Here is a 13,386-nt window from a genome sequence, read left to right as displayed (position 1 = left end):
AATGACTAACAAACTATCATCAGTCAGACTTGGGTATTTAGCAGATAGTCTCCTGAAAATGAACAAAGCAAGCCTGTCATTTGAGGGAAAACAATCGGTGTTTGTTGTCAATTATCAAGTTCAAGCTTTCAAATGAAAATCAGAATTTTGGAAACTTGTATCTGCTACTGTGAGCTTGACAGCTTTTCTATAAAGACTTTTTTGATGAAACTGGGGTGATATTAATGAAAGTGATTCTTTGATATCATATACTGATATATGTCAATTTATGGAAGACCTGCATAACTCAATGAACCAACATCTTTCAATGCATGATGACTGCAAAATCATGCATAGGTAAAAAAAAATCCATTCAAAGGGCTAGAGAGACCAATGGATTTTAATGTGACAGAATATGAAAAGTTCATTAATATGACATCAGATTGCACATTGTTACTAACCTTTAAGAAACCACCAATTTTTTTAGTTTGGTGTAGTATTAAAGGAGAATATCCACACTTATTTGAAAAGGTTATTAAAATACTCCTCCCTTTTCCAATTACAAATCTGTGTGAGGCCAGATTTCTTCATATACTTCAATTCAAACATTTGCAACATATTGAATGTAGAAGCAGGTCTGAGAATCCAGCTGTCTTCTATTAAGCCAAAAATTAAGGAGGTTTGCAAAAATGTAAAATAATGACACTCTTCTCACTAAAATTTTGTTTTGGAAGATGTAGTTCATTTTCAGTAAAATGTTATACATGTTAATATGTACTGGATTAATTATTTTTTAATGAATGAATACATAAACATTTAGAAATTTCTCATTTTTAATTTCCAATACAGTCAATGCATATGGGTATAACTCATATAAACAAATGTTCAGTGGGGTCTTCAATAATTTTTAAAAGTATACTGCTACTGCTAAGTCACTTCAGTCGTGTCCAACTCCGTGCGACCCCATAGATGACAGCCCACCAGGCTCCCCTGTCCCTAGGATTCTCCAGGCAAGAACACTGGAATGGGTTGCCATTTCCTTCTCCAATGCATGAAAGTGAAAAGTGAAAGTGAAGTCGCTCAGTCATGTCGGACTCCTAGCGACCCCATGGACCGCAAGCCCACCAGGCTCCTCTGTCCATGGGATTTTCCAGGCAAGAGTACTGGAGTGGGGTGCCATTGCCTTCTCCATTTAAAAGTATAAAGGAGACCAAAAATTTGAGAACTGCTGCTTTAAAGAACGCTGCCATTCTTGATATTCAAAGCAGTCAAGCAAGAGGAAAATTTATTTCTAGGCTGTCAAGATTCTTTACTGTCAAAGTAATGTTACTGCATTTTTCCTTTAACTCTCCCCAAGTTAGCAGTAAAATGTCTTCTAAAAAAAATAAGATTATGCAAGCAAATATAAAGCTACACTTCCTTTGACTCTTCAGGAACATTTAAAGCCAAGATAACTGATATTTATGTGTGCTAATACCATAGTTTAGTCACTTAATTTAAAAAATATTACATTAATTGACTTTTACTGTTTTTAATCCAAGTGTCAGTGACAACAGTGAGTTGTCATGCTATCAAAGATGTCTTAATGGAAATTTAAACTCACCTGTAAATACATTTGGATGAGGGAAGTTAATAACAATAAGCTTCATCACCATTTCTGGATAACAGATGGCAATTAGCCAAGCAATCATGCCTCCCCAGTCATGGCCAATAAGAACACATTTGCTATACCCTGTAATTGAGAAATGAATGTTGACATCATTGAAATGGTGGGTGCATCGTTACCGCATATATACTAGATATGTTTCTAAAACTAACCTTTCTACTCTCCTACCATAATTATGTACTTTCTGCAGATATTGAGTTTGGTGTTTACAAAACCTGTATGTATGAATCTGCTAGTGTAGTTTTTTTTTTAAATTTTATTTTATTTTTAAACTTTACATAATTGTATTAGTTTTGCCAAATATCAAAATGAATCCACCACAGGTATACATGTGTTCCCCATCCTGAACCCTCCTCCCTCCTCCCTCCCCATACCATCCTTCTGGGTCGTCCCAGTGCACTAGCCCCAAGCATCCAGTATCGTGTATCGAACCTGGACTGGCAACTCGTTTCTTACATGATATTTTACATGTTTCAATGTCATTCTCCCAAATCTTCCCACCCTCTCCCTCTCCCACAGAGTCCATAAGACTGTTCTATACGTCAGTGTCTCTTTTGCTGTCTCGTACACAGGGTTATTGTTACCATCTTTCTAAATTCCATATATATGCGTTAGTATACTGTATTTATGTTTTTCCTTCTGGCTTACTTCACTCTGTATAATAGGCTCCAGTTTCATCCACCTCATTAGAACTGATTCAAATGAATTATTTTTAATGGCTGAGTAATACTCCATTGTGTATATGTACCACAGCTTTCTTATCCATTCATCTGCTGATGGACATCTAGGTTGCTTCCATGTCCTGGCTATTATAAACAGTGCTGCGATGAACACTGGGGTACACGTGTCTCTTTCCCTTCTGGTTTCCTCAGTGTGTATGCCCAGCAGTGGGATTGCTGGATCATAAGGCAGTTCTATTTCCAGTTTTTTAAGGAATCTCCACACTGTTCTCCATAGTGGCTGTACTAGTTTGCATTCCCACCAACAGTGTAAGAGGGTTCCCTTTTCTCCACACCCTCTCCAGCATTTATTATTTGTAGACTTTTGGATCGCAGCCATTCTGACTGGTGTGAAATGGTACCTCATAGTGGTTTTGATTTGCATTTCTCTGATAATGAGTGATATTGAGCATCTTTTCATGTGTTTGTTAGCCATCTGTATGTTTTCTTTGGAGAAATGTCTATTTAGTTCTTTGGCCCATTTTTTGATTGGGTCATTTATTTTTCTGGAGTTGAGCTGTAGGAGTTGCTTGTATATTTTTGAGATTAGTTGTTTGTCAGTTGCTTCATTTGCTATTATTTTCTCCCATTCTGAAGGCTGTCTTTTCACCTTGCTAATAGTTTCCTTTGATGTGCAGAAGCTTTTAAGGTTAATTAGGTCCCATTTGTTTATTTTTTATTTTATTTCCAATATTCTGGGATGTGGGTCATAGAGGATCCTGCTGTGATGTATGTCAGAGAGTGTTTTGCCTATGTTCTCCTCTAGGAGTTTTATAGTTTCTGGTCTTACGTTTAGATCTTTAATCCATTTTGAGTTTATTTTTGTGTATGGTGTTAGAAAGTGGTCTAGTTTCATTCTTTTACAAGTGGTTGACCAGATTTCCCAGCACCACTTGTTAAAGAGATTATCTTTAATCCATTGTATATTCTTGCCTCCTTTGTCAAAGATAAGGTGTCCATAGGTGCCTGGATTTATCTCTGGGCTTTCTATTTTGTTCCATTGATCTATATTTCTGTCTTTGTGCCAGTACCATACTGTCTTGATGACTGTGGCTTTGTAGTAGAGCCTGAAGTCAGGTAGGTTGATTCCTCCAGTTCCATTCTTCTTTCTCAAGATCACTTTGGCTATTCGAGGTTTTTTGTATTTCCATACAAATTGTGAAATTATTTGTTCTAGCTCTGTGAAGAATACTGTTGGTAGCTTGATAGGGATTGCGTTGAATCTATAAATTGCTTTGGGTAGTATACTCATTTTCACTATATTGATTCTTCCAATCCATGAACATGGTATATTTCTCCATCTATTAGTGTCCTCTTTGATTTCTTTCACCAGTGTTTTATAGTTTTCTATATATAGGTCTTTAGTTTCTTTAGGTAGATATATTCCTAAGTATTTTATTCTTTCCATTGCAATGGTGAATGGAATTGTTTCCTTAATTTCTCTTTCTGTTTTCTCATTATTAGTGTATAGGAATGCAAGGGATTTCTGTGTGTTGATTTTATACCCTGCAACTTTACTATAGTCATTGATTATTTCTAGTAATTTTCTGGTTCTTTGAAAGGATAAATAAAATTGACAAACCATTAGCCAGACTCATCAAGAAACAAAGGGAGAAAAATCAAATCAACAAAATTAGAAACGAAAATGGAGAGATCACAACAGACAACCCAGAAATACAAAGGATCATAAGAGACTACTATCAACAATTATATGCCAATAAAATGGACAACGTGGAAGAAATGGACAAATTCTTAGAAAAGTACAACTTCCCAAAACTTGACCAGGAAGAAATAGAAAATCTTAACAGACCCATCACAAGCATGGAAATTGAAACTGTAATCAAAAATCTTCCAGCAAACAAAAGCCCCGGTCCAGACGGCTTCACAGCTGAATTCTACCAAAAATTTAGAGAAGAGCTGACACCTGTCCTGCTCAAACTCTTCCAAAAAATTGCAGAGGAAGGTAAACTTCCAAACTCATTCTATGAGGCCACCATCACCCTAATACCAAAACCTGACAAAGATGCCACAAAAAAAGAAAACTACAGGCCAATATCACTGATGAACATAGATGCAAAAATCCTTAACAAAATTCTAGCAATCAGAATCCAACAACACATTAAAAAGATCATACACCATGATCAAGTGGGCTTTATCCCAGGGATGCAAGGATTCTTCAATATCCGCAAATCAATCAATGTAATACACCACATTAACAAATTGAAAAATAAAAACCATATGATTATCTCAATAGATGCAGAGAAAGCCTTTGACAAAATTCAACATCCATTTATGATAAAAACTCTCCAGAAAGCAGGAATAGAAGGAACATACCTCAACATAATAAAAGCTATATATGACAAACCCACAGCAAACATTATCCTCAATGGTGAAAAATTGAAAGCATTTCCTCTAAAGTCAGGAACAAGACAAGGGTGCCCACTTTCACCATTACTATTCAACATAGTTTTGGAAGTTTTGGCCACAGCAATCAGAGCAGAAAAAGAAATAAAAGGAATCCAAATTGGAAAAGAAGAAGTAAAACTCTCACTATTTGCAGATGACATGATCCTCTACATAGAAAACCCTAAAGATTCGACCAGAAAATTACTAGTGTAGTTTTTTTTGAAAATTTAGATGCCCAGGTCCATTATAGACCTAAAGATTCAGAACTTCTCTTGGGAATTTATACTTAAAGAAAAAGTCTGAAATAGTTCAGCTCTGGTTACATAAACCTGAGTTTGGAAAACCATGGTAAAGACTACACATACCTAGGTCATAAGCAAGATTACATTATTCATTTGACTAGAAAATTGCATGATGACAAAATTAGGCCAAGTCTGACTGAATTACCACAAAATATGAATGATATATGGCTGTTGGAAATCACTATCTCTGATTTTATTGTAATCACACTAAATTACAATGCTGTATTGACACCCCCAGACTGCATCCATTTTTTCTCCTCTAAAAATATTGACCTGATCTATGCTCTCATTGGGAGAAGGCAATGGCACCCCACTCCAGTACTGTTGCCTGGAAAATCCCATGGATGGAGGAGCCTGGTGGGCTGCAGTCCATGGGGTCGCTAAGAGTCAGACACGACTGAGTGACTTCACTCTCACTTTCCACTTTCATGCACTGGAGAAGGAAATGGCACCCCACTCCAGTGTTGTTGCCTGGAGAATCCCATGGATGGAGAAGCCTGGTAGGCTGCAGTCCATGGGGTCGCACAGAGTCGGACACGACTGAAGCGACTTGGCAGCAGCAGCAGCATGCTCTCATTAGACTCTTGTAGAAATGGGTCTTTGGTTTCATGGGTTTCTCACTATACTGGCTCTATAAACACACTGGGTTTTAGTCAAAAGGGATGCAGTGGATTAGATTATTGCTATAAAATATTTACTCCTCCTTTTCGTCTTCCCAGTGCATAAAGGTAGTATACTTTACCACCAAGCCCCCCCCCACCTTTTCTGGCCTGAGGCATGCAGGATCTTAGTTCCCCCAGCAGGGATAGAACCCGTGCTTCCTACAGTGGAAGCATGGAGTCTTAACCACTGGACCACCAGGGAAGTTTCTTTACTATCCATTTCATATTAGACTTGGCAGTGTGATTTGCTTTGGTTTCTTGGTGGCTGTATGACTTGATTTGGGGCTCAGTCATGTGACTTGCTTTTCACCAATGAGCAGTGACCAGAAACTTGAAATATGTTTTGCTATGGGGCTCATCCTCTTGCCACTTCAACCACAGTGAGAAGAAGAGCTTCCCCCAGGTAGCTTCTCTCCTTTAGCTGGGGCTGCAACCCAATTCACTCTGAGAAGTCAATCCTAGCTGGACCTGTGGCCTGAGGCTAAGACCCAGAAGGGTTCAGCCTAAGGTTGACCTGCAGATCCAGCATAGGAATGAATGCCTTTGACTGTATGTCACTGAGATTGGGGTGGTTTGTTACACAATATTATTGTGGCACTAACTGATCAATAAAAGATAATGCAAGTGTTTCTGCATCTAACAATATGTTTAAATGAATATTTAAGTGTGGGTTCTAAAGAAATAAACTTTCTGAGAACAAGAATCAAATTTCTAATAATTAGTTCTGAAAATAATAAATAGTATACATTAAGTCAGTTTTTAAAAACAAATTTTGAGAGTCACTTTTGGCTGGTAACTGAATAGTTATTCTGGATGTATAATTTTAAATTCCTTCTATAGATATTTTGAGTTGTATGCCAAATGACAGGATCCAGATAACAGCTCAGGTAAATGGAAAGTACCATCCCAAGAAATGAGGTTATCAATTCACAATTTGTTGAATGTTAGTTCATTAAAAAGAATGAATACTATTTTTTAAAACCTACCTAAAGAGTCTAAAATATCCTTTATATCTGTAATTAGACAGTCCAATTTATAATTCTCTCGATGAACAGGAGCATCTGATTCTCCATAGCCTCTCAAATCCAGTGCTACAACTCTATATTCACTTTTAAATTCCCTTAGTTGGTGACGCCATGAATACCTGCAGAAAATAAGATATGTTAAAAATACCACACTGACGAATATAAAGAATACCATTACAGATTGTCTAAGTGGAAAACTGTAAGTAACTTCTCATTTTGGAGAAAGGTTATGTAGCCATGTGTGGGCAGGAAAGAAAAAACCTGTTTGAAAAGAAAGCACTCACATTATTAAAATTGACTTTTTTTTTTTTTTTTTAAACCAGCTCCAGTGGGAATGTAACAAAGGGCGAGAATTTACTGAAACTACAAAATACCAGATACCCTTAAGAAATGTACCTAAGAAGTCAATTTTCTAAGCTTTGCTTATATAATGCTTACCACTATCACTTAGTCTGTGCCTATAAGTGCTTCTGTATATTGTACCATTCGATTCTTTCAAAAAACTTGGGACCTGCCCAGGGACCCAATCCTCGGGAGGCTGTCACGCCTCGACCTGCCCGGGGATTTGATCTCTAGGAGGCTGTCACGCCTCAGTCTGCCTGGGGATCTGCACCCTGACCCGGGGATGCCTGGCTCTCAGGTTGCAACAGTTCTGGGTAGGATGAACTTACATCATATCTATTCCCGTCCACGGTGGGCAAAACAAACCTCTTAATTATCTATTCCTGTCCACGGTGGGCAAACTAGCAATGAGTTACAAATCTCTTAATTCTACCCAGCATTGGTAACACTGGAGATCTTGGGGACACCCAAACTCCAGTCCGGGGGGTCCCAGGAGGTCATCACGACTTGACCTGCCTAGGGATCGGTCTTTGAGAGGTTGTCACGCCTTGAAGTGGGGAGATGCTGGTCAAAGGGTATAAACTTCCAGCTGGAATGAGTTCTGGGATCTCAAGTATCTGGGATCTCATGGTGATTATAGATAAAAATACTGTATCAGAGACTTGAACATTGCTACAAGAGTAGATCTTAAACACTCTCAGTATGAAAAAAAAAAAAAAACTTGCAAGATGAAAATGTATTTTCCTAGAAGGGGGATTTTACTCAGCTTGCTGGTGCTGGTGCTGGTAAGTCGCTTCAGTCGTGTCCGACTCTGTGCGACCCCATAGACGGCAGCCTACCAGGCTCCCCCGTCCCTGGGATTCTCCAGGCAAGAACACTGGAGTGGGTTGCCATTTCCTTCTCCAATGCATGAAAGTGAAAAGTGAAAGTGAAGCTGCTCAGTCGTGTCAGACGCTTAGCGACCTCATGGACTGCAGCCTACCAGGCTCCTCCATCCATGGGATTTTCCAGGCAAGAGTACTAGAGTGGGGTGCCATTGCCTTCTCCGATAAAAAAACTACTTAAGATAAATCTCTGAGACATCCCTGGAGACCCAGTGGTAAATGAGACAGGGTCCTTGGGGCTGGTGCACTGGGATGACCCAGAGGGATGGGAGGGGGAGAGAGGTGGGAGGGGAGTTCAGGATGGGGAACACATGTACACCCGTGGTGGATTCATGTCAATGTATGGCAAAACCACTACAATATTGTAATTAGCCTCCAATTAAAATAAGTAAATTTATATTAAAAAAAAAAAAAGAATCTGCCTGTCAGTGTCAGAGATACAGGTTCAATCCTTGGTCTGGGGAGATTCCACATGCTGAGGGGCAACTAAGCCCGTGTTCCACAATTAGAGAAGCCACCACAATGAGAGGCCCCAACACCACAACCAGAGAGCAGCCCCCATTCACAACAACTAAAGGAAGCCTACGCGTAGCAGTGAAGACACAGCACAGCCATAAATAAATAAATACATGAAATTTAAAGAAAAGAAAAAAGATAAACCTCTGCTTGCTAAAACAAAATTCTTCTGAGAAGATCCTGAACTATAAAGACAAGCAAGTGTGTGGTTAAAAACATTTAACAACAAAAATGGCCCAGGCACTGATCAATTAGAATGGCCCCAGGGACAGCCAGGTCCTGGAAGCTTGCTAGACCAGGTGTTCCCCTTATGCTTGATAATAAAACTGCAGAATTAATTGAAATACAGAGCTCCATGAGAGTTCCTTCTTCTAAGAAGCAAAATCATTATGGATAACAAACAGAAAAAGAGACTTGGATTTTTCAAAGTGACTCACTGTGTTATAGAACTCAAAATATGCATTAAAAGCATCTGCATGCACATCTGTTCATGGAAACACAGTATAAAATTATCTGACAAAGACAAATGGTAGATCATTGTCTGGAAAGATTTTTGGAGCACAATAGGAAAGAGAACAGAGTGATCTGAGATTATAAACCAATAATGAAGGGAGACTGCAATGAAAAATACACAAAACAATGAGAAGGAAGAAACAAATCGACCACTTTACATCAATAGCTAGATTATCAGGAAAGGTGTCAGACACATATTAGGATTTATGAATGGATAGAGTCTTTGGTCTATTACTAGGATATCTATGATTTGTGAAAATCTGCAAAAGCACTGCCAATGAACATGGATTTGAAAACTTTAACAAAAGTGTCTTTCTTAATAATCTAGATAATCTCTGGGTTGTAATAAACAACAGAAGCAGTTTGATTCCTTAGAAGATGCTCATCTGTCAACACATGTGATTTTATTTTTTCATGTTGTCGTTGTTGTTCAGTTGCCCAGTCTTGCCTGATGCTTTGTGACCCCATGGACTGTGGCACGCCAGGCTTCCCTGTCCCTCACCATCTCCAGGGGTTTGTACTCCCAGTCTCCTGCATTGCAAGCCGATTCTTTACTCTCTGAGCCACCAGAGAAGCCCTAAAAGGGGATGCCATGGCTGCATGGGCCAGGAATCGAACCTGGGCCTCCCATGTGGCTGGCGAGAATTCTGCCACTGAAGCACTCATGCACCTGTTTTCTCATAGCCTTACTTAATATTTTGAATTGATTTTTTTTTATGTCTTTGTAACTGAAGCCTAATTCTTTCTTCTTTATAATCCTTCATCCCCAATCAATAAAGTTCAGTAAATTTAACCTCTTAAATATTAATATTTCCTTAATCACTTTTCCTATCCATCCCTGATATCATTACCTTCATTCGGGCATCCATTTATGCAGCAGCCATTGATTGGTCTAATTGTGTGTTTCATTCCCCTTGGCTCTATTTTCTATAAAACCAGAGTGACGTAATAAAAACACAAACTCTTTCTTGACTCTCAGTTACTCACGACATGAAGCCCAAGCAGGTTATTTTGGCAGATAAAACCTCTAAGATTTGACCTTCCTAATCTTCCAGCTTGACTACCTTATACCCTCTATCATTTGCTATATCATAAAAAAGGGCTAACATCTATATCTGTCTTATTACATGCCAGGCACAATTCTAAGTGCTTCACATATAGCGATGCTGATCTTCAAAATAGTAGTATTAAAGTAAGTACTATTATTATCCCCATTTTACAGATGAAGAAACCAAGGTACAGATTGGTTTGTGGATGAGCTAAAAGTCACAGAGTTAGCAAATAGCAGAGCCAGGATCCAAACCCAGGTGGTCTGGCCTGAGAACCCATGCTATGCTGCCCCTGCAGCACTTATCTGCTTGCAGTGAATAAACACGGGTCTTGTTTTCATGACTTCGTTTACACAATTTCCTTTTTCTGAAACTTGGTCGCTGCTCAGCATTTCCCTCCTCCCCACACCCCGTCCTTCACGCCTCACTGAACTCCTCTTGCTGGGCATCGTCTCTTCTAGACGTCCCAGGTTCCCTCCTTCACAGGCGCGTCGGGTGGCCCCTTCCATGTTCCTCCATTTGTCCGCACACTCTTCAGTGCACGGGCATGTGCTTTACTCTAATCTGTGGGTGCCTGGACTGTGCCACTTGACTGTGAGCTCCTTGAATTGCCTGGCAGATGTGAAGATGCTCAATAAAGATTTGTCGACTGAGTAAAACAATGGAAAAACGAAAGCACTGAATTATGATAGTGCTAGAGATACCAGTTGTTCAGTAAAACTCTGTCCCAAGTTCAAACTCAAGTTCAAACCTTGGGACAACTCTGAACTAAAGTTCCCAGATTCCTCTTGGGGGAATTTATATTCAATTTCTACTAAAATGTGCATTGTTTTAATATCCTAAGTACCTGTGTCTTTGTTTAGAATTCATTTAAGTAGAGAGTCAAGGTAGAAATTTGACTCAAAATAATGTGTACAGTCCTATAGCATTTTACATTTAATGTAAACATAATACCTGCATATATTATTATGCTATTAATAATTTAAATTGCCTTCCAAATAAATCCAAATATTTCTAGTATCAATGAGTGGGGCCAAACAATATCTTAAACATTTCTAGGGATATTTAAAGGCTGCAACTGCTATCTTAATAAATTACAAAATAATTTTTAAATGTAATCTTCCTAGAGTTCATAAATAAAGCATATTTGATTTACACATTAACTCTAAACTGAAAAAGAAATCACCCCAGTGATAGACTGATGAGCATGTCATTCACATGAATAAAACAAAATAACCCCCTTGATACAAAAATGAAACATAAAATCAGTAACTCCTGAAAATATTATAAATAAACAAAACTAGCTATTTTCATGCACACTGTTCCCCTCCTTCCCCACCCAGTTGCTCTGTTGTTGTTTAGTCGCTCAGTCGTGTCTGACTCTTTGCTAACCCATGGACTGTAGCCCACCAGGCTCCTCTGTCCGTGGAATTTCGCAAGCAAGAATACTGGAGTGGGTTGCCATTTCTGTCTGCAGGGGATCTTCCCCACCCAGAGACTGAACTTGAGTCTCCTGCATTGCAGGCAGATTCTTTACCACTGAGTCACCTGGGAAGCTCAAGCAGAGGACACTTCACAAAAAGCAACTTCTTTCTTAGTTATTCTTAACACAAGGAGGGCTCCTAGTTTACCAGGCTAGCCTCTTTGAGATGCAGAATATACTCTTCCCTTTTACAATGGAGAAAAAGCCACAGTCATCAGGCTCTGTGCTCAGCTGCATGCATGAAGAGCCCTTACTTGCCTGAGCACTTGAGTAATGACGAGTGTGTCCCATACAGCTGGTGTTATTGCCAGAAACTGCCTGCATCAGCTCAAAATATTTTTAAAAGCAATGCAAATTGAGGTGGAGATGGAGGGGGGAGAAAATCATCTGTGACCGCCTTATTTGGCACTAATTTAGCTAAAGGACTCATAGATCTGTATATTGTTTGATGTTTCCTCTATATTTTAAGAAGACCCAGAATTTTATTGTTTCTGTGTAACATCTAATAGTATATATTAAACATCACCAATTCTCAACAGCTGTTCTTAGTTAATGATGATAAATGCAAATAATACCTTATATTTGTATAATGATTTTCTGTTTAAAAAGCATTTTTACACACATTGCCAGTTTATGATTATTTTGTTTTCACTGTATCAAATAATCTGACCTACTTGATCTACAATATTATAAATTTATGTGCATTTAGGCAAAACTTGATTAATAAAGGGATATTTACATGGGCAATATAAATTGAAATTGGTTCAAAATGCCAAAGCTTTTTGGCTCTTAAAAAAAAAAGGAGGGCCTCCCAGGTGGCTCAGGGGTAAAGAGTCTGCCTGCCCATGTAGGAATCCCTGGAGACTTGGATTTGATCTCTGGGTTAGGAGGATCCCTGGAGGAGGAAATGACAACAAACTCCAGTACTCTTGACTGGAGAACTCCATGGACAGAGGAGCCTGGTGGGCTACAGTCCACAGGGTTGCAAAGAGTCGAACATGACTGAGAGACTGAGCATGCAAGCATAATAGGGGAAAAGTACAAGAGAAAGGGCTTTTGGAAACAGAAGAAGGAAAGTCTAAGAGAGATTTGAAATGGTTTAATCAAAACACCGTTATCCTAAATTCTGATTTGAACTGACTTTTTCCTGAATGGAGTTCATTAATGGAATTGACTAGATTGCATAATGAGTAACAGTGGTAATTCGGAAGGAAGACAAAATGTCAACATAGAGATCTCGGTTTAGGGTATGACTTACACAAACAGAAGTCTCAGCAACTAAGCGGCTGAGCCAGAATTCACTGCCCATATTACTTTATGCAGATTTGATTAATACTTTAGACTAACATTTTATTTGTAAGCCAGTCATGTCATAGGGTCTTCCCAGGTGGTGCCAGTGGTAAAGAACCTGCCTGCCAGTGCAGGAGATGTAAGAGACAAAGGTTCTATCTCTGGGTCGGGAAGATCCCCTGGAGGAGAGCAGGGCAACCCACTCCAGTATTCCTGCCTAGAGAATCCTATGCACAGAGGAGCCTGGTGGCCAACCATCCATGAGGTTGCAAAGAGTCAGACACGATTGAAGCGACTTAGCATGCTGGCATGTCATAGACTTTTTGCTCTAGAAAAATGATGAACTAGATGGGTTTTTGCCCTCCTCCATTCTCTTCTTCAATGCCTAACACTTCCTAGTGCACTAGCAATCTATTAATAAAGGCCCTTTTACTCTAAAAGTATTAACTAAATATTCTTTCAGAGCTAGATGCATTTTAAATTAGGAATTCGGATGACACAAAATCTTTAGAATTCTAAAGGAAGTGAGGAATATGTAATGTGGAATTCT

At 39.0% G+C, this 13,386-nt stretch overlaps 1 protein-coding gene across 1 annotated transcript in view; it reads right to left on the bottom strand.

Annotated features, from left to right (window-relative positions):
- The window catches only part of EPHX4 (epoxide hydrolase 4), a 37,138-nt gene that overhangs the window by 19,830 nt on the left and 3,922 nt on the right, over positions 1-13,386 (bottom strand). Inside the window, exons 3-4 of the mRNA XM_086391134.1 lie at positions 6,721-6,878; positions 1,583-1,711 (exon numbers count right to left, since the gene is read on the bottom strand). Of these exons, the coding sequence (XP_086247260.1) occupies positions 1,583-1,711; positions 6,721-6,878 (287 nt within the window). The remainder of the gene's footprint in view (positions 1-1,582; positions 1,712-6,720; positions 6,879-13,386) is intronic.

The sequence above is a fragment of the Bos grunniens genome, chromosome 3 (assembly GCF_055505025.1).
Source record: "Bos grunniens cultivar Pamir isolate PY7600 chromosome 3, Bosgru_T2T1.0, whole genome shotgun sequence".
Taxonomy (NCBI): Eukaryota; Metazoa; Chordata; class Mammalia; order Artiodactyla; family Bovidae; genus Bos; species Bos grunniens.
Note: the sequence above shows the minus strand (reverse complement) of the source record. Positions and strands in the feature narration are given on the sequence as shown.